A 27,568-nucleotide genomic window follows, 5' to 3' on the forward strand; every position below is an offset into this window, starting at 1 on the left:
CCCCTCCACAGTGTTAGAAGGGTCACTGAATGTGAAAACATATGAAGATGGGGTAGCTGCTGCGTTATGGCCTCTGAATTAGCTCAGTCCAATGAGCGAGAGACGGTGCTCTCCACCACCAGGGAAAGGCCAGAAACGGGAAGCTCTTTAGGTAGACGTGTTTATCCTTGCAGCAACGTCACTGAGGCCGCTCCGTCACTGAGAGGCTTGGTGAGTTGTTCCTTTATTTGACACCGTCTGCACATACATGAACGCGGCCTATCACTGCTTTATGACACCAGATCATAAGGAGAGGAAATTGCTTGAAGACAAACTGATTGATTCAACACAATTTGATTGCAAGACAAGTGGAGCATGTCACACTCGGATTGAGAGAAGATCCAAAAATTGTATCGAAGTAAAAACAGGAAGGAAAGGAGCGAGTATCTGCTGACAAGAGGCTTTCTAATCCTGCTGGAGAAGCATAATGTAAGCTACACGGACAGCAGCAACAGTGCCAACACCACCACGAAAGATGCTGATGTCAGCAACTCTACTCTTTTGGGGTAAACGCTTCTGATGGAAACAGGATCCTAACAGTGCAGAAAAAGAAAAAAAGAAAAAAATCACTTGGCTGTGATCTTTGCTGAGACACTTGAACCCTCAGAGCTGGTAGCTTCACTGTGTGATGCAAACATTTTTGCTATCTGCAATTTATAAGAGACAATTTAGTCAAAGGGGAAGCTAGAGTGTTTTCAAAGCAATGGCAACTTCCAACTACCCGCAGAGAGAGGAGATGATGAAGAGAGGAATCGAAATGCAGTGTGTAAAGACTATGGTAGGCATTTCACCAGCTACATACTTTGTACTCAGCTTTTCCTGTCCCTTTCAGACTGGCTAGCAAACCAAACATTTGCATTTATTGGCCAATTTACAACCAAACCAGATCAGACCTTGTCAACAGAAAGACAATTGTTTTGTCTTTTTTTTTTTTTGTATATTCTAGGTGTGCAAAATCTCAAACATTCTGAGGCTACATTCGCACTCTTTTTTCCCCCCTTTCTCACCTTGTCAGACTCATTCTTACTTGTGGCAGTCTCTTAATATTTGCTACCAGATGTAATGCTACTTCCCTGCATTAGAGCGCCCCTCAATGGACAGTTTGACCTCCTGGGGGATGAAAGAAGGTCTTGAATGGCCGGAGGTGATTATCTGAGGGCGTGGCCCTTCGTCTCCCTTCATACTGTATCTTTGGAGGCCTGGTGAAGACCAGCGTCTCTGAGAGGCACTGGCGGCTGCCTGCATCGCTCCCATCCCTGCCTCCGCGAAAGCAGAGCCTTCTGTGTGCAAGTGGTAACTGCTGTGGCTCCTCGGGTGCTCTGCAGAGGTCCGACTTGGTCTTACTGGTGATTCAGTGTGCCCAATAACTCCTAAATGTGCGACTTCCTCTTTATCGATCCCATCTTTCTCTCCATCCCTCTGTCTCTCTCTGTGGATGCGATCGATCCTGAAGTGAGACTGAGGACGTGACTGCTGAGGGGCAGGAGGCCCCATGAGCTGGTGACCATGTCCAGATGCAGAATTGGCTTTACTCAAAGTCCTGGACAGGTTCTGCTGCTGCTGTTGCTGCTGCTGCTGCTGCTGCTGCTGCTGCTGCGAATGATGGTGCTGTAGTTGTTTTTGCTGCTGAGACTGAAGCTGCTGCTGCTGCTGCAGAGTGATGGACACGCACATGTCTCCTACTTGCAGATGATGGCAGGCCAAGCCGTAGAGCTGGGCTGTGCGTTCAGGGCTGCAGGACGACCATCCCTGGCCAAACACAAAGAATGGGTGTTCTGGGGGCACGTCGATGGTCACTTTGCTCTGCTGCTCGCCTACGGTAAAATGAAGCGACACGAGGCCAGGTCTCTGTTGGCTGGCACGAATATCCATCACTAGGCTGGAGTCGATCTTGAGTCCACCGCTTACTTCAGCGCTCCGTACGAAATCCTGAGTCTGCAGGTCCTCCACACGCTTCAGCTCTCCGGTAGCCAGCTGAATAATTGCTCCCTTCATGAAGTGGGATGGGTTGCAGGGAGTCGGGGCAGGAGCGAGGCTCGGAGCTATGGTCGGAGTCACGTCGGCTGCAGGCTGGGCCGGAGCCTGCGGGTGGCCCTGCTGCTGAGCTGTGATTGGCTCCGCCCTTTCAGGGAGGCACACTCTGGCTGATGAATCAGAGGCTTTAAAGCTTAGGTTAGTGGAGGCCATGGTGGTAGAGGCATGGCTGGCAGAGACATCGTTAGCCTGTCCTGGGTAGTGTTGCTGTGGTGTTTGGTGTGGGTGATACTCTAGAGGAATAAGAACTGGCTGTCCATTGGCAAGCATGACAGCATGGCCTGGTTGTCCTGTTTGCTGCTGGAGACCAGACACCCTGGGATCACTGTAACTCGCTGGCTGGGCTATGTATGCAGTCCGGCCTGAAATCACACCTATGCTCTCTGCGTGGGCCTCTCTGGCTCGCTGGCCACCCTGAGAGAGGTTCAAGGGAGCAAAGGAGACTTCTTTCCGTATTGCAGCACCGCTTTGGCTGGAGAAGGCCAAACGACCAACCACCTGCTGCACCTGCCAGCCGAGTAAAACACAAGATATCGTTATCACATGTAACGAGGCATCGTTCTCTTAGCAGCTTAAAGTTGTAAGTCAGCATACAGTATGTGCAGATTAAAATAAATGCATTTCAAAACCTTAACCTCTCTTCAAAGGCATTAAATCAAGCAATAAACATGCATTCTGACAGAAAACAAAGTTTTCAAAAAGCTATCCCAATTATGTTCAAGAGCAGTCAATTCACATATAACTCGCTAATAGTCATGAGTGACTCCAGCCAACACAATGAAATCATTCTACTCATTTCTCAAACAAAGTATGATTCCCTGAAAGAAGCTCAAGAGCATTTACAGCGTTTCTTCTTGAACACCCCCACCCACACCCACACGAGACAATAAAGTCAAGGCTGTAAGTCGTGTAAATATAGGTACATAGCGGAGACACAGATATTTCAGGAGCCTGTCTCACTCTGTCTTGATATTCAGTGGGCCTTAAAGACAACGTCAAACTCAAAACCACCAGCACAACTGTGACTAATCCTATGAACAAACAGCTTATTCAAACATCTGACAAACACTTAGAAGCCTTTAAACCACTTTCACTAGAAGTGCTCTGAAATTACTGTTTTGTCTGAAGGATATTTAATTCCTTTCACATTAGCAGAGTGCTCCTGAGAACACGTCTTTGCTTTGGCAAACCTTGTTGGCAGGTGTGATTTCGATGTCAGTGTGGGGGAGGGATGCTGCATCATGAAACACAGTCTTGCACATTTTATGATCACAAATGAAAAAATATTGTTTAAATTTGGTTAATTTCACAGCTAAGGTTATTTTTAATCCCCTAACATGTAAAACAGTTGCTTGTTTAAGTTTTCTGCTAAAACAGCATTATTACAATCAAACAAGAATCAGTGGGTCTCACCTCCAGGTCACTGTCTGGAGTGCTGCGCTGACCCGGTGAGCTTCTCTCTTCCAACCGTCGATTCAGCATGACTTTGTCTTGGCTGTGCTCCTGTGCTGCAGAGCTGGACGCTGCCTGCAGCATGCGTGTGTTTCTGGCAGTGTAGACCGAGTCTTGAACAACCTCCCGGGATCCCTGCTCTTTATCCCCTCCATTCATCTCGGGCTCACCCTCCTGATGGGAACTGTGGCAGTCTCTGCTGGCATTGGCAGGCCTGGTGATCTGAGGGTGGTAGAAGACCGGCATCCCCCGAGAGCCGAGATCTGTCGCTGGCAGAACCCCGACAGTGCTCAGGTGCTGCTGGGCAGCTTGCTCGGAAGGCAGCATCAGTGGAACACCACTTGAAGCTGACACTTTGGTAAAAGTATGAGCAGCTACCTGGGCCTGAGGAGGTGGGGAAACAACGCCTTCTTGTATGACAGATGGATAGGGAACCAGGTGGGACACAGTGTGGGGCTGAGGGATGGAGCCTGAGGGAGAGATTAATGATCCCGGTACAAAGCCAGGGGGTAGAGCATAAGGTACAGCTGCATATGGGGAGCTAACAAACTGGAGAGAAGAATGAGGGATCTGTGCATAACCAAGAGGAGGATAGGAAAGGCCTGGATGCTGCAGGAGAGGAGAGTGTACAGTGTAGGCTGGAGAGATGTGGCTTAACACTGGGTGCAGACTGGTGGGCGAGTAGGTAACAGATGGAAGGGCCACTTTGTACAGCATACTGTACTGGTCAACGGGCACCGCTGGTACACTGTCCGAACTATCCACTCCATAATGAAGTCCAGATTGAGCTCGCAGCCAGTCCCCAGATTGAGTCCCTCCCTGAGTGTTACTGTTGGCTGCAGAGTTCTGGATAGAAACCACTTCATTCTCGCTGATAACTCCAGGACCACCACCACCACCACCACCCCCACCACCCCCACCTCCTGCTGCAGCCCCACCTCCCCCTGTGCTTCCAGTTCCACTGCTGTTACTGACTAGGAGGTCCCTCTTCTTTGGAGGTAGGCACTCCTGGTTACGCTCCTGAGCTGGTTTCATTGCAATCCGTCTGACTAAGCAGGAACTCTTACTGTACTGCGCAGGAACTGAAACTTGCCAGCCAGCCAGCCCGTGAAGGAACCAGTTCTGAAATCACCGGGCTGACCTCGTCTGCCAGTTCACCTGGAAAAACAAAGTTAAAACAACAAGTCACCACTTTGTTTTATTTATTCAAACAGTACTAATATGAATGAGATCAAATTTAAAAAATAAAATCTTAACTTAAAAATGGTTTCATCAAGAAATATTTATGATTAGCAACACATTATATTTGCCTCTGAATAGGTAGAAAAGTGAAAAGAAAAAAATTATACATCAAAAATAATTTGGACTCTGAACATGAAAATCATGATTGTAACAATACTGTGGGAATTACTAACTTGGTCCCTGCTGAATATTAAAACAATTGTGAATAGTTAGAAGTCAGCTCTTTGGTAAGTTAAAAATAACTAAAAATCATTCCCTCTAATTCAATGTCAGCATTGTTTTGGCTGTCATGTCAACTTTACAATGTGCAAAACCTAAACACTAATTCTCATTTCACAGAACAGCTCTACCCCAGGCTCTAATGAAAAGAATGAACATTTTTCTTTCACTAAGACTAAACAATCCCATTGGGGAAAATACTTTTTCTGCATCGACTTATCCTATTTCTAGAATACAGTGGACAGCCACACTACGATGACAGGGGTCAAGGGTCATGCTCAGGGAGCCAGTGGTGACCTGTCCACTGTGGGAATCAAACATTGTGAACTTCCAATCCAAAGCCTGCTTCCCTAACCACCAGGCCACCACTGCCTACTACCATGTTCTTTGAAAATATATTTGTGGGGAAGAAATTCATCTTTCAACTGACAGACATCATCTACCTGAGATGTAACCACATTTTCCCAAGCAGCAATTTGCCTTTCCTCAATCACATTGACGTAATTCTGTTGCTTGTCACTTATAAGTAGATGCTTCAGCACACATTCATCTACATTCACTTCATGTACATTTATGGCTTCAAAAACTAAACAGGGAAAAAAAAACCTGTTGATATTTATACTGATTTTATGACAATTAAAAAAAACATCAATTACACTACTTTACATATGACAGGAATCGCCAATTTAATATTTCTTATTGGGCATTCAATTTGATGACTCCAACAAATGTGACAAAAAAAACAAACAAACATTACTCCATGTGTGAATGAAAAGATTGCATGTATTACGGATATAAAAGAAAAAGAAGAAGTTCCCTAAAGAAGGAAGAAATAAGCAAGCAAGACTCATCCAAAGAAAAGATGAATGTGAGGTATGCGATAGGGAGAAGTAGTTTCCATCCATGGCCTAATTTCAGCAGATTAGGTGGGTACAGGAATGGATGGATGGCCTTATTAGGGAGTAACGATCCAGGTTGTACGCTTCCAGAACTGAAACAGCTACAGAAAGATCTGACTGAGGAGTTCTCGATAGTGGATTGAAAATGCTGAGTCAGACTGTTGCATTTTCCAGTACTTTTATGAATTAGTATTATTCTGGCATTGGTTTACAACTTCTATGTTACCTCCTACACATGCTTAAGCCGAGTGAAACATAGAAGCCCTAATGGATCAAATTGAGAAAAGGAGAAACGCCTGAACTTGGATTGTTGGACTTCTTCCATGTAGCGGATTTACTGAATTATAACAAGAGTTCGCTGGAGAGCGGTTTTCTTCTCTACCAACCTCTGATCGAGACTCTGCAAACTTCTACACAAGCCTGGCACATACAGCTCCATCAAACCACACACCTGCTTTTTAAAACCGAGTGTAAGACTTTCTTCCTGCTCCCGCTACACTTCTCACTGTTTACCGTTAGCTGCTGACTGACTGCTAACGTTAGCAGGCTGTTTCTACTGCAACTTTTGCCGTTTGCACGGAGAAGTGACAGTGTGACACTTCGCACGCAGACTATAAGCGTGGAAAGCGAGATGAACGGGCATGTGATGCGGTACGAGTGTCCGGCTGGGTCTGTGTCCAGTCCTCCACAGAGCTGCAGCCCACAGCTTCAGGCTAGCTGGCGGCTAACAGCTCCATAGACTGGCTCCAGTTCGACTCCACTCACTGCGAACAGTCTCGAACACGCGGTTCCGCTTCGTGTCGCCCAGCGCACGTACCTCCAAATGTCATCTCGGACCGGCGTTTCTCCGGGAAAGTAACAGTTGATATGCGGAGGGACTGGTGAAGAAATCGGGGCTGAGGAGTCAAGCCCACCTCGAAGGCCAGCAGAGGCGCTCACCAATGACGTCAACACGCTCGCTCAACTTCCTGTTGTTCCTCCGCGCATGAACATCGAGCGCGCGGCCGCCCGGGAAACTGTACTTCGAGTACGCGCCGGAGCAGACGTGCACCGTTTTCAATGTTTTACTTCTTAGTTTGAATAAAGATGTTAATTCTACGAAAATTTACCACGCAAGACACAAAATTATATTATTTAATTATAACAACATGCGTGTTATGGTTTTGAGACAATTTATTTATGAACATTTATCTCCATGAGGAAAAATATACATTATCTAAACATTGTGAATTTGTATCATCTTGAATAAACTTTTGAATTACTCTGAGATAATTATACACTTGACAAAAAGGTTGAATTTTAAAATAAAAAAAATACATAAGAAGCAGGGTGATTATGAAATATGATCATTGAACATTGGCGAAGGAATATGAATAAGTTTAACTTCTTCCTACTTTCCAATTTTAGACATGTTAGACCAGGTATATATGTTATAAGTGTATTTCAATGTGTCTGTATAAGTATTATTCATATAGATATATTTACAAGGGATTTGTATTTTGTTTCATTCAGTGGTTTTGACATAAAGAATAAAACAAAGAAAAAAACATGAATGCTTTGTGCTTTTGTATATTTCTGCCAGATAAAAAAGAATCCTGACATTCCTACTGCTGTAAGTAGAAACTACCCATTTACACTTATTTCTCTGCCAGAATATAATAAAATACAATACAATAAAAGTAACTTCGTTATGGACAAGAAAGGCAGAGATATGCACAAAATTATGTTTGGTATCATTGTTAGGAACTGTAATTTATTAGAGGCATATCAATACTTCCTATAACTCAACTCAATCGGAAGCACTCGTTATGAAAATAATTTGCACAGTTGATATAACCCAACATACGCTGTGTACAGCCTAGATTTCTGGAGTTCAAGTTCCTCTCGAACCTTTAGAATTTGATGTAGTCAGCAGACCTGTTGCTCAGCACCCTTTCCTTGCGTGTAAAGAGATTTCCCTCATGAAAACCATTTAGTAGTCGGCCCAATGCTTGTACTCGATGCATCACATGATGCCACTTAAGTAACTGAGGACATAAGGTGTCCAATCCTGGTCCGGGAGAGCTGCTGTCCTGCTTGTTTTAAATGTCTCCGCTTCTGCATTGACAAGCTTCTTTCTGGCTTTCTTAGGAACTTGGTGGTGATATAATTGCCAGATCCATGTGAGTTGAAGCAGAGAGACATCTAAAAGATGCAGTACAGAGCTGCAGGACCATGGTTGGACACCGCCGTCCCATTTGTTGTGGCAAGTTACTATATCGAAAAGTACATATGTTATCTTTAATACAATGATGGAGGAATCTTTTATGAGATGAATGGGTAGGCAATGGGTTGGCAATACGTAGTAATTTACAAGGAAATACAGTACATCAAAACAAAACAAATAAGAAAGGTGAGTCGAAAAGCAAAAGCTTTATTAAGATGAAGGTAATAAACTAAGTAAAATTCATTGCTTATTGGAAAGCCTGAGCAAATAAAAATCTTTTTAAGGCCTGATTTAATAGACGAGAGTGTCAGCAGTCATCAGGACGTTTGTTCCACAGGAGTACAGGAACCACAAGGTGCTTCGTATTGTTTCTTCTGACTCTGGAAAACACTGATAAAACTCTTCCTGAGGACAATTCATATTCTGAAATGTAGTTAAATTGGTCAGTGCAGCAGGTGAATTGTGTACTGCACGACAAACTGAAAGATATGTCTAATTGTGTACACTGTGTGGAAACCATTGCAGAAAAACATGGAAAAAAAAAAAAGTTAAATTAAAAGCTGGATTTACATTATGAACTGTTTCAAAGGCATACGCATGGGAGTCAAAAGGAATATTTGTCGTTTCACTCTGAATGTTTCCAAGAAGAAGGTCATTAAGGAACATCACAAAAAAGTGAAAAAATAAAAACAAATCCTCAAACATCAAGCTAATCCACAAGGTTGGTTCCTCGGATTCTAATGTAACAACAAACAAAACATTTAAATATTTAATCTAATAAATATCTTTTTACAACTCAGGAGATGTGTAGGTACGAGTGGACTGAACACGTAAAGAAATCACATTATGAATCTGTATCATGGGGAAAAGAAATGGTCATTAACTGCCTGATCCGGCCCATAGCTTTAAACCTTTATTGCACAGCCCATTGCCACACGCCAAATTCTTATTTCTCAATTTTTAATGGCTTTGGTGAAGCCACCTTCCTAAATCTTTCTTGTATTTTCCTTAAGTGGACATTGTGCAGGCTGCAATATACACAGGCATAGCAGCACCATTACTGGTCCACAGGACATCAGAACATGCACCTTGAGGACATCCGCAGGTGACCTGGACCGTCAGGGGCAGGCAGAGAAGACAAGAGAAAGAGATGGAGAGCCCCATCTGAGCCAAACACTGTGCAGTGAATCAACATGTTTTAAAACTAAAAACACAAAAAAGTTTAATAGCTGCTGGCCGTCAGTCGTCAAATTATTAAAGTTAGTCCTTCATCGCTGTACCAAAGCTCATCTTTGTAGAGGATATCCTGAAAACAGGCATGTCAGTGATTATTAGGACTTGTAGAGGATATGTAGCTGTGCAACGTGACTTGTGATCCCTCTTACCTTTGGGTCAAATGGCTCCTGAAGCTCATCATTTATCTGTCCACAGGATGACTCCTTCTTAGCCACTCTCTCTTTAGCTTCCAATGCCTGCAAGATCAGTATCAAAATCCTTTTCAACAAAGTAGAACCCAATACATTTTATAAATATATGATTTACTGTCGTAAAAATTGTATTTGCTCACTGCTCTTTTCATGATTTGACACGTCATTCAAGAATACCTGTCTCTAAAAGGTAATAACTTGTTGGAAATAGTGAAACTACTGAAAAGAACCACATTGCACTTTATTTTAATCCATCCTTTTTCCTTAGCTTGATTTATTGTGACTTTTACATTTTATGTTCTCATCCTTGTTTTTAATCCCAGAGATTGCTTTTGTTTAGCCAAGTTCTTTTTTTTTTTTTTAAATAGTGATTTATTTGATCTAATATATTTCATCTTATCTTTTTACTTCTCTTTGCTGCTATAATGGTGAATGGTGGGACACTGAGCACTATTTCTGGGGGTCTCGTCGCTCGATCAAGTACCTGCCGGTCAGGTTCAGTGTGTGTTTTGCAACGGAATGCCAAAAGCAAACATTCTTTCTGCAAAAACATCTAGGCATCATTGAGGATTACCACATGTGCAGAAGTGCTGTTGAAAACATATACTGATAATGACATGTTTATATATAAATATACATAAAAACTGAACTGGTGCACCAAAAGACATGTGGCCCGCAGGCCAGAACAGACATGTAAGAGGGTTCAATCCAGCCTCCAACGATGACTTCGCCGGTGAAAATATCGAAGACATTCACTGCGATAAAAAAAGTCTAATTAATTGCTGTTCTCAATTTGTCCACCAGGGAACGCACTGTTTCAGAAAAGGCAACAGGAAGATCAGTAATGCAGCAGTGACAGCCAGGCACCTTGTTGTTAGCAAAGTAGCATTAGTATCAAAGCCATATTATTGGGGTGAGTTTGTTGAAACTTTAATACTGAAAGCTGCAGAAATCCTGAAGAGAAACATTACCCCGAAGTGTCCAATGTTCTTCAAAATGTTACTAAATAAAATTCACAATAGTTTACAATTATTAGGATGTGCTTTTTTTGTGGGGGACAAAAGAACATTTTCCAGAAGGATCTTTACTTTAAGGTGTGATTCTAATGGTCAGACCAGATTGAAATTAAGTTGGTGGCATATGGCTCCTTCAGTAAAGTTAATTTCACGCCAACGTTTCAAGCAACACATGCGGCCATCCAGAAGACGTCTTTTTCAGGAGCTCAAACCACATCCTGCATGTAAACGGACCCGTCTGCAGTTCAGACCACTCACCCATTTAAAACCTATTCAGCATTACGAAAACAACTTGCCTAAAGCACCCTGAGTTGCGAACAGGAGTTGAAGCATCACTTGGTGAACATGCTGCTGTGAGCACCTCATGTGAAACCTCTTGCTCGCTCTGTATTCAAGAATAATCCAAAAAAAAATCATTTTCAATAGGTTACCGCTCTGTATTAAATGCAGGCTTTGAATGATTCACATATTTATTGCAATCTTTTTTTTTTTTTATTATTATTATTTACATATCACTAAGCATCTCAACATTTCTGGAAATGTGGTTGTAAAATAGAGCTACAAAAATGGTCAGTTTTCCCAAAAAGGCACAGGGGACATGCAGCTGAAACTGGATCCCTCAGAGAACATTTGCAAAATGGAATAAATACATCTGCGGTTGATCAATATCAAACTGCGCCCCAGCAGGGGCACCGCCGTCATACAATCACAGCAGAGAGTAACATCACCAATTAGTGGAAAAGCAAGGACAGCATATAAATATATCTTCATAAAATATAAGGACTAAATCAAGGATAAAGGTTTAGTACCATCAATCAAAAAATATGAATAGAAAGATTTCAAGCATATACAGTATTTAAAATATTTGCCAAAATTATATTCAACATTTGCCTCCAAATTGCCTATCCTATATCGAGTAAAATGTGCAATTAATAGCATTCGGGAGAGCAGGTTCGCACTCACTTTATACACATTACCACTGCTGTGTTCACACTTGCCAAAGTTGAAGTAAAGACAATGTTTTGGGCCCGGTTCGCTTCAGGCATCGAACTCCAAGATGTAACCAAAAAGATACTGGACAGCCACTGCAGCTTACAGCCTGCAATTTATCTTCCACAAACATGTTGTGTGCTGCACTACATGCATCACAATGCATGCTGGATTATTGCTGTGAGATTGTCACCAACTAGGAACTCCATAACAACGTCGGTCCTGTGTTCGGTCTGAGCAGCGTTCAGGCTTCAATAGGACGGACCCAGCTTCGAATGAGGGTTCGTTTCATTCGGGCCAAACCTGACAAGTGTAAACACATTCAAGGAAAAACCCTAACTCGTTATTGCTAAAGAAGTTCACCATACAAGATTAAAAATGGGTCAGATATTAAAAGATCAATGCTCATCTGCAGTATCAGGACAGATGTGAAGTCTGTCCAGTGGTTGCATTATGCAGAATTACAAACGGGTACAATAAATGCTCGGTTATTTTTAAAACACTCAGAAATTACCTTGTGATTTTACTAGTTCAGGGTTGTTGTTTTTTTTTTTAACCAGACAAATATCCTTCCAGTTCCCAGCTTAGCTGGACAAAAACTTCCCCGAATGACAATTGAAGGATGGAAATGATTTAAAACCTCCCAAGAAAATTCCTTTTTGCATCTTTGATAGCAAAGAGCCCCTGAACGAACAAACATCACCATTAATAACCCAACTGAAAGTAAAGTAACACTAGTTGTTGCTCTTTCGTTAACATTGTTGTTCTATGCATCGAAAAAAATATATAAAATCATGAATTAACACAGAATGTTGAACAGTGTACACAATCGTGGCTTTCCTACGGTCAAATCGATCCACAATGAAAGCGCTACACAAACTGTGCATTTATGACACTTGGCATCAGATGATTTATTGCTGAAGTTATTTTCACATTCTGCCTGGATACTATGCCATCCTCTCTGAATAAGAAACTTCAGCGCTCCAATCAAATGTATTATCGACTAAACTTCAGACTGGTTTGAGACTAGATTCGTCTGTTCTATTACTTTCAAATATGAATCCAATCAGCCGTTAACCTGAATCGTTTCTCCTCGGTGCCTTACCAGAAGGCTCCCATATAAGACCAATAAAAACCCAATTGAAGATAATATCTACCACAGTTTGAATCCTGGCACCTCTTCTACCCTCACTATCCCTCAGGCATTATGATACTCAAAATATAGGCCCCTAATGCTGTTTTAAAAGCATCAATCTACACAGTTACATCCTGAAATCACACCATTTGCCACCAAAATGAGCAATAGAATACAGGTACTTGTAGAAAACAGCAGTAAGTTTGTGCAAAAAAGAATTAACACACCTCATTACATTCAACCCGGCCAGCTCCTTTCTGCCTGGACCACACGCTAGACTACTTTGTTATAAGTGTTATTTTCTGTTCCTCTTTCTGAAATATAATTTAAAAATACCAACATTAAATCTTCAAAATAATTTTTATGGAAGGCACAAACAAATTAAGCATTTATAAAACAGTGATAGTTGAAATGCATTATTGATGCTGCAAAAAATTAAATAAAATAAAAAAATATCTGTATTTCTAAATTTTGATTATCATCCAATTTTAGCGGGGAGAGCTTACTGACCTATGAAAATGACCCGAAAAGCACCGTTATATAGTAAAACACGTTTCTATTATTGCTTTAGAACAATCACAGGAATTTCCTGGAAAAGTTGCTTAACCTTAATTCAGTCCTACAAACTCAAAAACAGAGCTGAACCTCGAGAGAAGCCTAAAACAAGAACTAGATTGTAAATTAATAAAATGATTTTTCACAGTCATCAAAGACCTCACAGTAACAACTCACTGGCTAATGAAAAAGATGTGGTGAAACTCTGACTTCCTCCACTGTCAGAGACGAGAAGGATTCAGTGCTACAAATGACACCTCAATTTAGAAATAGATGCAGCATCAATGGTGCAAATTCTAGCTTATAAATAATTTAAAATCGTAAGTCCAATACGGCATTTGTCTATTTCTCAGTTTCTATTTTTGCATTCAAGAAAGAGGTAATAGAAAATAAGATGATTAGTCGTTCCAAAAATCTGCATTAGGATTAGAAAGGTGAGTGTTGAAGCCCTACGTCTTCAGATAGTGTCATTAGCTAGAGTCTCTGTTGAGAGCCAGATCCTCGCCCCGTTCAGAAATTTGCTAATGGGAGTCCCATAGACACTGCGACGGCACAGGTTTCCCACTGGGGTGAAAGGAAAGGAGGAGGTGAGGAAGTCTGGAGGTGTAGGGGGGTCATCAGGGGAACTGGCCTTGAAATACATCCTCCGCTGGTCTGAAGGTGGCCCCCTCGGGCTGGGAAGTGGCGTGCTGCCGGGACTGGGTCCCGTATACTGCCGGAGCTGGCTCTTCAGGATCTCGATCTCATCCACCAGCTGGGAGAGCTTGTGGTAGGCGGTGATGGAGCCTCCTTTGGAAATGCATGCTTCGGGAACCCAGCGTAGGAAGAAGAGCTTCCAGAGTGCCACGTGTGAGGGCAAAAGCAGTGGGATGAGGAGACCCCGCTGGTCAGCGGGTTGAGAAAACCAGTCCCTGAAGTAACGCTCCGCTGGACTCTCGTCTTTCACTGGGGAGAAATCACCCCTCAGCTCCGACATGAACGAGCCACGCCGGGTCAGTGTTTCCTCAATCCCCTTCAGCCCATTGCGCACAGACGGGACTGATCCTCGTACGGTGGAGCTGTAGGTTTTCTGCTGAGGAAAGCACAAAAGATTGGATCATTTCATTATGACATTAACAGTCTGCGGCAGCAGTCACAGGTTCAGACCTCATAAAGGCACAGCAGTCACAAAAAATACAATTTATATACTTAAGTCGTTTGTTTTGTATCCACACTACCATTGTAACATAAAAGACTTTTATGGTCGTTGTGACAATATTATATCTTCACTTTTACCAGCTGACTGTGTACAATGCACATAGACCCGTGTTTGTTCGGTGCTTATCCCTGCAGCGTGAGAACAAAGCCAATAACTCAGTTCCTCACAAACCTTTGTGCGGGTGAAAGATTTCACTTCTCCATTCTGAACACAGGCAGCTCCTTTACCCACATACATGGGGTTGTTGAAGAGGGTTTGATCTTTGTGAGGGAACTGGTGTGACCAATCCCACACCGGAGGGAAATACACAGACGGGTCTTCTCCTGGAGGGATGGCTTTATTCTTGGCAAAGTCCTGGAGAAAATAAAGATCAAGTTATTGGGAATCTTCACCTGAAATACATTTTTATGAATAAATAAAAAAAATAAAAAATAAAAGACAGCTGGAAACTGCAGACGACAATACAGGAAGCTAGAAAATAAAACATTTTCTATTTTGAAAGGTACTTTCTTTACCACAAGTTAGATGCTTTTCTAAGTTATTTCCTTTCCTGTAAGGTATCTGTTATACAAGAAGGAAATGATATCATACTAATTCTGCTTTGTCACACAGTCGTCTGAGCGTTTCTATTAACATATGTTAGTAGCTGTTTGAGTCTTAAGTAATACCATAATTTAATATATTTTAATATCTCAATTATGGTTGTAAGTGAAGCAAAAGATAATGGGAAACAGAACAACCCACCGTACAGAAATGTTAAAGTCAACTGAACAAATGAAAAAAAAAAAAAGAAAAGCACAGGTCTTATAAGATGGATTCCTCACCGTTAAGTACTGAGTCCGCTGTTTGGGAGAACTAAATAGAAAGGTACTGAAGAGAGGGATCCACATGCTGTCGCTCAGAACTGTCAGATAGGTCTCTGTGAACTCAAATGCTGCTGGGTACTGGTTCATCATTTGCCACACGCAGTCCAAGAACAGCATGAACAGTGGAGACTAACAAGGAACAAAAAAAAAAAAGTAGTAAGGACATCAAACATGAGTGTCTCAGGAAAATACATCGTTGGACTCTTTCCAGACCTTTTTAAAGGCACTCACCTCCTTGTTGTCATTCTTCTTTAAGTGGTTGCATCTGTCCAAGAAGCGATGGCCAGCCATCACCCACTCCTTCTGCACTAGACTCTGAAATCCAATAAGGCTGCGATAATGAGGGTCCAACATGAGCTGCACCAGTGAGGACACGACACAGCTCAGGTCTCTGTCTTCTTCCTCTGTGATCGTGCAACAGAGAGACAGCAAAAGTTAAATCAAAAGTTTATTTTGAGAGAAGAATCTTCCAGATCAGTATACATTTCAGAAGAAAGGAAATTTTATTAAAAGTGTTGCGAAAACTTTCAGAAAGCTGCTGCTCATGTATAATTTACCTTGGAGAACGACAGATGCATTCTTTCCATCCATGTAGAAAACCATCTCCGCTGCGTTCTTTAAAAAGGCTCTAGGAAGGCAAAAAGAGCACAGATGTTGACAGACTTTGAAATGTGTGCAAGATGTTCTTGAGTGAGTCTGTCAGACACAATTTCATGCAGATATAAACTTCACTGAAGTTCATTTCATGTTTGCAGACAGCTGCAGGTTAGCAGGTAGATAAAGTGTTACTCAAAGATAACTATCAGACAATCAAGTGAAGTTGTTAGTGCAGGAACTACACTTTGAATGAAAGTTTTACAAAGATAAAACTTGCTTTTACAAAAGAAATATTAATCACCATGCTATTAAGTTAAACTCAAAACTGTCGGTGCATTTTTTTTAAGTAGTACCGCTAACTGACCAGAAAACGTTAGTTAAAAACAAAAATACATACAGATATCACTAAACTTGTAATATTCTGTGTATCCCAGTTTACATACCTGACATACTCCAGCCATCGTGAGTTTTCAATAGTTGAAAGCCACCGCTCCTCAGACTCTTCAAAAGGGTCTGCACAATGACAGCAGTCAATAACTTGAACAGATAAACTGCACAAATGTTTGATAAAATGTATACTGCACTGCGTGTTTGCAGTAGCTATATACAGTGCAGTCAAAGGTTGTAAAAGAGCTCACCGAGCACACAGATCTGCCTGATTTTCACAAAGGCGCTCTGAATATCTTGGATATTTGGCAGAACCTTGTCCAGATCTGAGCGGATGACTTCACTGTGCTGTGGGTGGCTTTTAGTGATGGCAGTAAAGATCCTAAAACAACAGAAAACATGCCGATGAGAGAAGAATAAGTTAAATAGTTCAGTTTCATGTTAAAAATAAATGATAACAGCATTATCTATCTAACGGCTACAACTGAACACTCCTGCTGAACTTTACCTTAATACAAACCAGACCTGAAAGTTTGGATAAAAAAAAAGTATACGGGCAGTACCTTTGATCCATCTTCCTCTGCTGCTGTGGATCCACTATGCTGGCCATGCGGACAAGAGCACTCCCATTGGGATGATTCCAGCACCACAGCTATGAAGAAAAGCATTAATAAATTAAACATGGACCACGAGAGAACTAAGGAGAAGCTCTAATCAATGATCTGAAATTATTCCAAAGATGCTTCTCAAACCACACGAGCGACTCACAGGGATGCGTTTTTCTGTGAAGAATATGGAGTACTGCTTCAGATCTTGATCTGCCAGAGAAACTGGCACCACAATGTACTCTGGAAGACTAAAAGGAAATTGGGGGAAATAAAAGACTGGAGTCATGCATGAAGCAAACACAAGACCGACAGCAATGAAAGCAGAACAAAACGTGGAGGAATTCCCATGTGATGTGCAGTGTGTTACAGTCAGAGTCCGATTCATGAAGTTGAAAATTAACTTTTAGACTGTATTGCTGATTCACTGCATCCCTTTACCGTTTGAATTTTGTCATTTGATGCCTTGGTTAAAATGACTATAATGCCACTGAAATCCTTCATTGAGATTTTGTTGACAAGTTGTTTGAATCTTCCGCTGTCTAAAATATAGCCAAGTACCTTTTGACTGATGTTTTTGTTAATGAATGAAGGGAAAAAACAGTGTACAATAAAGACGGTCAGCCATTGAGCAGATCATGTGAGACCATGAGTGCAGTTTATTTGAGGAGCTATAAAGCAGTTTTCAGTATTTCTGTAAATTACAATGCTCACTTTGAAACCAGCCATGAAGTCACCACTGAACTCACATGAATAGTGTATTGTAACAAAACAAACAGAAATGCCATCAAGCTCCCCCCAATAAGCGCCTCGGTAAAGAAGAAATAGGACAGAATGCAAGCATGCATCTCGCAACTGAAATCAACCAGGATGATCTCGAGAAGGTACATGTATATGTTTTGCCAACAAACCTTGGTGAGATGACGTAATTCTCATTGATAGAGCACACCCTCCATTCTGAAGCACCCGTTCTTTTGATCTCCCGATCCCAGTCTGATGGACGATCGAAAATGGGAGTCTGCAATCCACCTTTTGAGGTGGAACCATTAACTTGATCCCCTGGAAAAGTGGAAACACTTGAGTGCTTGTGCTTGACACACGAAAAAAACTGACAATTGGTCCACATTGTAAAGTACCTTTAAATTCATGATATCGCCGTCCCTGATACTCAAAGCCAAAAAGCAGTTGGAGGTCTGCTGGATGTGAATAGTGGGCAATAGCAAGGCAAACCTGCACAAAGACAAGAGAGAATAGTTAGATGTACAAATGGTGCACATAATGGTAGACTTACTACATCACCAAAGCAGAGAGACAGTTTCATTGCAAACACAGGTTCACCCTCGTGCTAAAATAAATGTTCTTTAATCATACAGCGGAAGCACAAGAAAAACTTGGCGGAGTAATATTCTGACAGACAGCCCACTGCTCTGGATTTACTAGGCCGAATCTCTCTGTGACTCCACTTGAGTCACACAAAGCCAGCTATTCAGTAGTAAAGCTGTGAAAAACATAGGACACCGAGAAGTGTGTGGGTGTGAGTGAGTGTGTGTGTAGACAAGGTTGCGCTCTACTCTGTAATTTCCAATGGTAAAATAAGCTATTACAGGGTGGCATAACTCCATATGTCAAAGAGGGGAAAAAAAAGACCTGAGCTCTTTTCTTGGTTCACACTGTAATTACATACATGGTGTTCATAAATAGGTTTAAATGAAGTGACAGAGGCCAGACACACTTTTAGTCTAGCAGAGATAATTGACCTTTCATGTTCTCTGACATGTAGTAGAGTACATGGAATAAGTGTTAATGTTTACATTCCTTAATAAACTAGAAGAACAAGTCTTGTTTTATACAGTACTATACTGTTCAGCAGATGTGGCAAAGGTGTGTAATAAAAAGCTGTAAAAATCCAAAGATTGCTCTCAGGTGACACGAGACACTTAACTTAGTTCATTCTGATTGATGCTGTCCTTTATTGTATGTATTAAATGCAGTATTTAACTGTAGTGAAACAGGTGATATAGAACATTTTAGTATTGAGTTTTTCCTCTTTCAATGCCATCAACTGCAATTCCGATTTTTTTTCTCTTCAATGTACAAAATATCAGAAATTCCTCACAGTGGCCTTATGGACAGCTGCGGTATCAAGGATAAAACACCCCTGTGTGTGTAGGATGATGAGTCAGAGTCACACTGCCAGTGGCCCTGACCAACAAGACCTACATTCTGTTTCCTTTATGTGGAATGAGCATTGTTCTGACTGTCTCTTCATTGTTCAGTCAACGGCGACATGAACAAGGTGCTTAAGTCGTGACTCATTTCCATTCAGATGGAGAGTGACAGAACGGCAATTGAAAGCTTGTGTGATATGAACATCCTTGTTGCTGAGGAAGTGGCAACAGCAATGAAACACACACACAAAGAGGAAAGGAAAAGTTTGGTCAGCAGTACCATGCAGTGAAAACAGCAGGGAGAACTGAAACGTGAAGGGTCACTTCTGAGGAACTGTGTACAGTTTGTCATTTAAAGACAGATTCATAATTCTCATGACTAATAACTAAATATTACAATGATCTGATTTATGAGAGCCTTTATCTATCAAAATTATCTAAAGGTGACACACACACAAAAAAGAAAGATTCCATTGACTTTACAACAACTGTGGTGTGTTTATTTTTGTTTTAAATAATGAACAAACGTGAACGTCAGAGTGGATCGAAAGATCATTTAATAGTGTCTCAACAACATTCAAACTCAGGCAATATATTTCAATATTCAGCTTCTCTTACCTTTTTGGCACTCTCAGGCCCAGCTTCAACAAAGCAGAACCTAATGACGCGCAGGTCTTTGCAGTACAGAATGAGCTCAGTGGGGTTGAACTTCAGCTTCTGGTTTGAGCCCAATACTTTTTTCTTTCCCTTTGTGTCATTCACTGAAAGAAACAATAACAGAACTTTTCATTTTTTTAAATGACAAGCTATTCAGCAGATATTAAAGTTCAAACACAAAACGCATCAATGCCTATTGCTGTGTGTGTGTTTTATTCATTTATTTTTTTAAATAAAACTGAAAAGCATTTTGCTGGCCAGACTCTAGTTAATAATAACATCCAGTCATGAGGACTGTGCAGTGAACCAGGGATGCTCCAACAACCCTGGTTATACGGGGATTTTTATTCACTGTCATTCTTTCTCGTCTGTGTCTCTGCTCGTTTACATGCAAGCTGCATTTCTCACCCCAAAAGACACACATTCCAGGGAGAGAGACACACCAATATCCATTTGAGTGGGCAACAGCACCATCTATAATTCGTCTAAGTACAACATCTGCCAAAAAGGCTTGCCAAGCCAGCAGAACTAACTTGCAGAAATGAAATGTTTAACAACTTCCTGATACCTCTGTATATGACCAGGTATGTTACTCATAGACACACTGGAGGTTATTATTTGGACATAGCTGAGGGAATAGCAAGCAAACAGAGATGGTTAAGAGAATCAATACCTAACCCAAAAGTCTAATTTGCCGATATGTTCGTAAAATTGACACAGATGCTGCTGCATTTAGTAGTCAAGTTCAAACGGGTCAAAAACAAGCTGGAAAGAGCAGAACCTCATGCTTCACCACTGTAACATAACAAACCTTGCCCTGGGCAAATGCCCTTGTGCTGTCAGCAATCGACAGCAATGAGATATATAAACAAAGCTAATCCACCTCCAGGCCACGCTGCCACTAAATCCTGCCCTTGCTGTGACATCACTTGTTATCAGATTCCAGACTGGGAGAAACAACAGACGACACCAGTCAGACCAGCAGTCAAAAATTAATGAGGAGTCAACTCGGCCCAACTGTAGATTACTCTTGTTTGACGTGGAAGTCAGTAGCCGGATTGGTGTCATAACACAAAGAAATGGAGCAAACATCTCTCAAACATAAATGCTTGTTTCCTTGTTACCCGTTACTACTTGTTCCAGACAGGTTAAGGGGATGTCGTGCTCTCCAAGCAGCAGGTGGGACAACTGGTTTTTCTGTAACAAAGCCACACAAAAGCATTTTAAAACTATATTTGATAAACACTGGATAATCCTCAATAGTCACATAAACACTAGATTACTAGTTGCTAAACTGTGTGGCGTGCATAAACAAGCAGTGAGTGAGCACCACTTCGCCATCGTGTGAACAATCTGCCATAAAGGTGAAATGGCATCTGCTCTCTCACTTCTTGTGCACCATTACTAACAATGTAATGCAGGAAAGAACACAAATGTTCCTTCCTCCTTGCCAGACGTACGTACAAACAAGGATGTAGTCTTTTTTTCAGCATTATGCCGTTGGTACTTGTAAAGCTAAGAGTGTAGTTCTACGACTCCAGACCCATTAGGAACAAAATGTGACGTTCAAATCTTCATAAATACCTGTTTTGATGAGGCATCTTGAGGGATGAAAGAGACCTTAAAGTTGGTGCATATCAACTTCCCCCACAGGTCATCCTGGCTGCCTTCAGCGCTGATGCATTTCTTCACAAAGTTGACCTCGTTGACCACTATCTCTCCTGGTAAAGAACAAATGAAGAAATGAACCCAAGTGGAAGACCCCAGTGCTACTGTTTAAAGAATTGTGTAGGGATTTCTTGAAAGTGAGTAAATGAAGGAGATTCAGGACTACAGCAAACATAAGAGAAAAATTAAATCTATTTTTGTCTGATCTTTCCCTGCAAATCTTCTAAATATCTTTTTTCTAATCGATTGGTTTTCGATTTTGATTTCAACATTGATTAATTAAAAAATTACGCTTAATGATTATTCCAGTGTTTTCAAACAATAAACATGGTCATCATTTCTCGATAAATAGACATAAGAAATTGTATAATGATAAATCTGTATGCCCATTGACACCGAATACTCAAATAAAGCAACTGCAGAACTTTTATTGCAATCGATTTCTTTTTGTTTACAATCTTGCTCATTTGTTGTTCACACATTAGAAGGATTAAGAAGCAGCAATGTGGAAATGTTTCTGAGGGAAAAATGTAACACTTTGTCAAATGGTTTACATGGTTAAGCAGAAAACCCCCCCACAAACAAAAACAATACTATGAAAACGTAGTTGAAACTGTTTGATTCCCATTACATGTGTACATGTGTTAACATGGTAAAGATATTACATTTCATCATAATATGAAGTGACATTTAATCAACTCGTATATGCTTTACGTTGATATCAAACACATTATTATTGGTCCATGTACGTGTAGAAACCCAAAGCTAGAAAATAGTACTTTCAGTACTTCCACAAGCAACCAACATCATGGTGTTTACTTCAGCTTTAGGTGAACAAGGCTGCGTTTTATATACACCATCTTTTATGAGCGCTCTGACCTTAGCTCCTTCACATGATCACAAAACGATCAAGGGCTAGAAAAGAATCCAGCAATAAAAAGTTCCCCCACAAATGTTTTAAAGATGTGAACTGGAGCTACTGGGTGGAGGCCTGCAGACAGACACTTCAAAGCTCTGCTCGAGCAACCACCCCAGACTGTCAAGTTAAAAATACGGAAGCAGATCAGGAAACCTGTTCAGTCAGTTTTGCTCTGCAGTCAGGATGAGAATAGTGCACCAACCACAATCCTTCATGATGTTTGTGGCAAAACATCTATTTCAGTCCAGTAATCTTGCTATATACATTTCGAAAAGGTAGTTCCAAAAAATCTTAAAGGAGTTTCTGCAAAGTGACCTTATCTGTAACTTGCATATTTCCTCTTATCAAGTGCAAGTAGCAATATGTCACCTTTCAAACATACGTCTGATGCAACCAGTGAGTCATATCTAAGTTACCTGGTCGCAAATCACAGTGTAGAATTTTCAGACTCAGCAGTGGTTAAGCAAACCTTTACAGAAACACAATGGAAAATCCTTTGACCAAAACGCATTTTCAAAGCCAGAAATGGTGAAATGTCAGTTTTACAAATTCAAACAGGTTTCTATAAATCCAAATAGCATATTATGATTCAGATTTTCTTTCTTAAATATGCTTAAAGACTTTTCCCTGGGGTTACAATTCTATGCATCTCCTGCTTTTATCTAGTTTTTGGATCAGACAAACATGGCCATCATTAAAACTGTATTTTCCTCATGAAGTAGTTCCAACAGATAAACAAGAACTGTACGACACAGGGTGCTTTGTTAAAACCAGTTCTGTAAGACTGAGATGTATATGTCCTCATGTGAAGGTGCTCTCAGACTGAGAAAGAAACATGAGCAAAAACACCTAACTAAAGCTTTTTGAAGCAATCGTAGATAAATTGCTCACATTGACTGAATTATCATCTGCAGATCTTTGGCAATTCATTGATAATTTACAATTCCATAGATGCTCACATAATTCGTATAAGACTGATAAGGGCCAGAATGGGTCGGCTTGCTTGATGACTGAGTCAGAATCTCCAAAACTATAGTTCTTGCTGGGGTGTTCCTGGACTGCAGTGGTCAGTACCTGTTAAGAAGTTCCAACGAAGGACAAGGGGTGAACGCGCAACATGACGATGGGTGGCCAAGGCTAATGAATGCAGGGGGTGCCATTAGTGTTTCAGCTTTCAGTAGTTTGGTGCAGCTACTTTCACATTTTTCTTTACAGACCAAGGGATGGAGAGGGAACAGGGTGGAGCGCAACGTTTCCATGACTACGTGACGTGACCACACAGGGAGCATCGTGGTTGCGTAGTTTGAGAAGAATTTTTTTGCCTTTATGCAGCATTTTGTTATACAACGCGATGAAAGCCCCTGTGAATGAGACATTTAGGAAACACTGGATACAGCTCACTATTCTGTGTTGTGGATAGCTGTGCATTTATAAAGTCATTTGCTTTGCTGTATTAATTCTGTGAGCCTTCTGAAGTGAGAAATCTGCAGTCTAGTTTGAGTGGTTTCATACTACATTCAGGCTACATAAGAATTATACTGCAGCCGTTCTGAGACCAGCTCCCGTTCAAATGAAAAGTTTGGTTGCATTTTGGGGGACAACGGTGCTCAGAGCCACTGAAAAAGCAACTTTTGTTGAACAGCTCCCAAAAGAAAACAAAGCGAAAACGCTCTGACTCTGTCATTGTGTAGACAGGCGAAAACAACACTTTCTGGAAAGGTTCGCGCCCCATCTCTGTGTAGATGGCAGTAACACTGCTACTGTACATGTCTATCACGGACATAGTAAACACTTCTTCTGCACATGCGCGAGTAGATGACAATAACAACATTAGCGGCCTCCAGAGTGGCAGGACTCCCAGTCCACGTTCTAATGGGACTTGCAGGAGTAAAAATAAACTAACTTTGTTGTCTTTCCATATGAATGTCTGTGTACTCGCCATAGTTAATGTTTATGTTCACCAAACAGCAGCAACCATTTGGTACCCAAGGTGCTAAATACATTGCTGTCCATGTTCCTGTTGTTTCCGTGTAAACAAAAACCCTTTCTGAAACGAAAATGCAAAAACAATGTGTTTTCACTTAAAATGTTGTGTAAAAAGGGCCTTAGATTGTCGGTTTCAGGGAGCCCAGGGTTTAGTTTTGCTGTCATGACTTTGCTCGTCCATGCGTGAAGCTTGTATTGACAAATGTCCAAAGAAGAAAACCTCCTGCACAATAAAGCATTCATAGCGCTTCACAAAATTGTCTTATTTACATGTACAAAATGGCAGCACCTCAATTAGCCAAGGTTTTGCCAGAGCAGAAATGCTTGTCAGACCAGTTTGTTAAAACACTGTCATTTCAGCGAAACAAAACATGGCAGGTAATCAAGTACATGCTCGGGCACAGTCAATGCATTTGTAGAAACTTTGAGATGACATAAAGAATCTTACAAAATGTGACACTGACATCAGAAAAGAAAAGAAGGTCCAACTGAAGCAACAGCCAATCCTGCTCCTTAGGCTGCGGCTGCTCTTCCAGCCTACAGCTGAGTTCAACAGATTAATGGAACATCCTAGATAACAAAAGGTTCATGTTAACTGGACCAAACTTGTGTGAAATTGTTCATATACTGCCACACCCACTGTTACAGAAAAAGGCATTCCTTCACAAGAAACTGAGGAACTGCAATAGTTGTTGTTTTTTTTAGAACCTGCAATGAAAATTATGTTTTATGTTTGAGTTAAAACTCTTGACATAAATAACAACATTATATAAGATCATAGCTGTAACTTAGCTAAATAATCAGGCCTAATTATCACAATTGGTTATGTCACATCACTACAGAATTGTGGGAGTTGATTAAGAGAATCATGGGCGATGCTGAAAACACTTATAGGTTAATGGCAAACAGACTTTTTTTTTGCCAAAGTACAAATTGGTTGCTCACTCAGCAATGGTTCCACTTTGCACAGAGAAAATGGAGACAGTATGTGATATACTGCTTAAATATTAGTAGAAAAATAAAATCTGTTTGGTCATTGACACAATGGCCAAATAAAGCAACATTATCCCAGCACGGTCTACTTTTTCACTTCTGATCAAACAGCCTCCTCTTGTTTGGAAAACACTCTTTTGTCAGGTGACAACTATTTTTAAAATGAAGAAAACAAACTCACCTGGGAGTAACTTAGGCTCCAACTTCTTAATGGGTTGCTCGATGGCTTTCTTCTCAGTCTATAAAAATAATAAAATGCCATATTTGTTACACACAAGCTACTCAGGATGGTCGAGGATTCATGGCAAGAACGGAAATAAAACAAAGTGTGAAGAAAATTATCCTGCAAAATGTTCTTTGATTGTTAACAAATCATATCAGAAAAAGTCTTGAGAATCATTAGTCGCCACCAAACAACACTTTTAAAAACTGACATACGTTTGGATCTTATAAGAAGTGAAAATTGATCTGGTGCCCAGTGAAGTTGAGTAATGCAGATCGGGGTAAAGCGATGACTTTTAGACAGTTAGGTTTTAGGTTTAACCTCAAAGTTACCCCGAATGAAATATAGTGTAAAGTATAAAGTAAACGATATCTATAGTTAGACTAAATGTTATAAAGTTATTCTTTTATCTACTTTTGACATGACTACCTATGCTACTGAAATCCTTGGAATCTACTGTACATGTAATTAGCTTAATCAAGTATTCAATTTGCCCTGTAGGAGTTTTTACCACATGTTTTTGAATACTTCTATTACAGTCTGATAATTGATAGCACAACGTCACTGGGCACTTGGACCTTTATAAACAAGCAAGGACAAAACGAGTTTATTTACATTTATTGAGGTGCTGTTTAGTAGTAGTAGTACAGACAAATACCATGACCACACAGTAGACTGCAAAGTAGAGATTAGAGAGAGATTTCTTTTTTAAGATAACATTGCACTTCCAAAGGTATGAATTATAATCTAATGAAGATAAGCCACTCTGGAATGACGTGGTGTATGCTCTGTCCACAGTTTAAGACTCTTGTTGATACTGTTTCATTCCACCTATTGATGTTCTGACCTAAATGTGAAATCTTTGCAACCAGTGTTGTGAACAGATTTACAATCGGGGATTCCAATCCCTTCCTTCTACACTTGACCTTGCCCATACAACACTGGGTTTATGTGGACAGGATCCACTGTTGACAGTGAGCAAATTCTTTCACTGTGTGGATGGGAAGGTGCATTCACGTACAGGCAAAACAAAGCAAACAGGAGCTCCTGTCCTTTATTACTGTCAAGTGTCATTTTACTTCACAAAACGTCAACTCCACCATACAGGCCAAAGAGTGTGCTATATACTCCTAAGCTCTTTAGGCATAATGGGGGAAAGTGTTAATGTTTTTAATGTGTAAATCATGAGACTAGAAAAGTACGTCACTTAGTATTTGAGCTCATTCAAAAAAATATCCCACCGTGTAACGACCTTATAATTAAAACAATACATTGAAACTCACCTGTACAGGAGGAAGGTAACTCTTGAAGGTTGGTTTCAGGGGTTTGACAGAAAACATTGTTTATATCCGCCCTCCCGGTGATGTTCACAAATGGGCGGCTTGTAAGTGAAAAAAGAAAAGTGAAAAAAAAACAAAAACCAAAACAACCCTTAAAAGAAGCCTTCGGGAAAGTTTAGGTCAGCTTTTCTCTCGGTTAATCCAAGACGTTCGCGTGTGAAAGCTTCATGGAGACGGGCAGGGCCAGCGGCGGCACTCCTCCATGTCGACAGGCGCTCCAGTTAGCAGCTTTAACTCAGCGCGAGAGAAACTTGACAGAAGTTAACGTCTGCACGTCGACGCTAGCTCGGTTAGCTCGATAGCTTCAAGTATCACATGAAGTTTCTAACTGTATTCACCGCGTAGATAAACATCGACCAAACAACATCAACGCGTCTGTTGGCTGTCTACATTTTTCTTGTTTTACACCTGTTACAGTTTAAGTTAGCTTCGCTGACTTCCTCAAAGCCTAAACTAATTCAACCAAACGCAGAACCTGACGCTGTAAAGGATTAACGGCCATGTTTATACCGAGCGAGCACAGGTCCCGCCCTGCTTCCGGACTCCTCCGTTCAGCTGTCGCCGTCGGACTCACTCTCTCATCAAACTTTCAGAAAGGAAACGGAATCTGAGCTCCCAGTACATTTACCTAAACATTTAAGATTTTTTTTCTGAATACAAACAACTTTGTTATTAAAATATAAAGCAATAATTATTTTATCCACGTTCGTCAAGTTCTATCGATAGACTACAATTCCCATCATGCAC

General features: G+C 41.0%; 2 protein-coding genes across 4 annotated transcripts; both read right to left on the reverse strand.

The window, feature by feature from the left end:
- Positions 1 to 974: 974 nt before the first annotated feature.
- atxn1l (ataxin 1-like) lies at positions 975 to 6,876 on the reverse strand. The gene is made up of 3 exons (XM_080458773.1): positions 6,703 to 6,876; positions 3,487 to 4,683; positions 975 to 2,580 (listed from the first exon to the last, which is right to left on the reverse strand). The coding sequence occupies exons 2-3, from the start codon at positions 4,558 to 4,560 to the stop codon at positions 1,105 to 1,107; spliced, it is 2,550 nt and encodes an 849-aa protein (XP_080314899.1). The 5' UTR covers positions 4,561 to 4,683; positions 6,703 to 6,876; the 3' UTR covers positions 975 to 1,104.
- Positions 6,877 to 8,277: 1,401 nt separating this feature from the next.
- On the reverse strand, positions 8,278 to 27,342 carry mtmr10 (myotubularin related protein 10). 3 transcript variants are annotated; one of them, XM_080458383.1, is made up of 18 exons: positions 26,765 to 27,342; positions 25,440 to 25,497; positions 21,277 to 21,413; positions 20,817 to 20,889; positions 19,654 to 19,796; positions 18,004 to 18,097; positions 17,779 to 17,926; positions 17,031 to 17,118; positions 16,826 to 16,914; positions 16,514 to 16,644; positions 16,319 to 16,388; positions 15,836 to 15,906; positions 15,510 to 15,682; positions 15,237 to 15,407; positions 14,584 to 14,766; positions 13,846 to 14,283; positions 9,477 to 9,563; positions 8,278 to 9,397 (listed from the first exon to the last, which is right to left on the reverse strand). In XM_080458383.1, the coding sequence occupies exons 1-18, from the start codon at positions 26,819 to 26,821 to the stop codon at positions 9,338 to 9,340; spliced, it is 2,271 nt and encodes a 756-aa protein (XP_080314509.1). In that variant the 5' UTR covers positions 26,822 to 27,342; the 3' UTR covers positions 8,278 to 9,337. The 3 variants fall into 3 exon arrangements, with proteins under 3 accessions (XP_080314509.1, XP_080314508.1, XP_080314507.1); XM_080458382.1 differs by lacking the exons at positions 8,278 to 9,397; positions 9,477 to 9,563 and having other exon boundaries at positions 12,035 to 14,283; XM_080458381.1 differs by lacking the exons at positions 8,278 to 9,397; positions 9,477 to 9,563 and having other exon boundaries at positions 12,035 to 14,286.
- Positions 27,343 to 27,568: the final 226 nt, after the last annotated feature.

This window comes from Lipophrys pholis (assembly GCF_963383615.2).
Source record: "Lipophrys pholis genome assembly, chromosome: 2".
Lineage (NCBI taxonomy): Eukaryota > Metazoa > Chordata > Actinopteri > Blenniiformes > Blenniidae > Lipophrys > Lipophrys pholis.

Bases quoted from the DNA above. Each gene is read 5' to 3' on its own strand.
- atxn1l (XM_080458773.1), bottom strand. From the start codon at position 4,560: ATGAAACCAGCTCAGGAGCGTAACCAGGAGTGCCTACCTCCAAAGAAG. The intron at 2,581-3,486 runs GTGAGACCCACT...CTCGGCTGGCAG, and splicing joins CTCCAGACAGTGACCTGGAG to GTGCAGCAGGTGGTTGGTCG.
- mtmr10 (XM_080458381.1), bottom strand. From the start codon at position 26,821: ATGTTTTCTGTCAAACCCCTGAAACCAACCTTCAAGAGTTACCTTCCT. The intron at 20,890-21,276 runs GTATTTATGAAG...GCTTTGTTACAG, and splicing joins AAGATGCCTCATCAAAACAG to AAAAACCAGTTGTCCCACCT. The intron at 15,683-15,835 runs GTAAATTATACA...GCACGATCACAG, and splicing joins TGCATCTGTCGTTCTCCAAG to AGGAAGAAGACAGAGACCTG.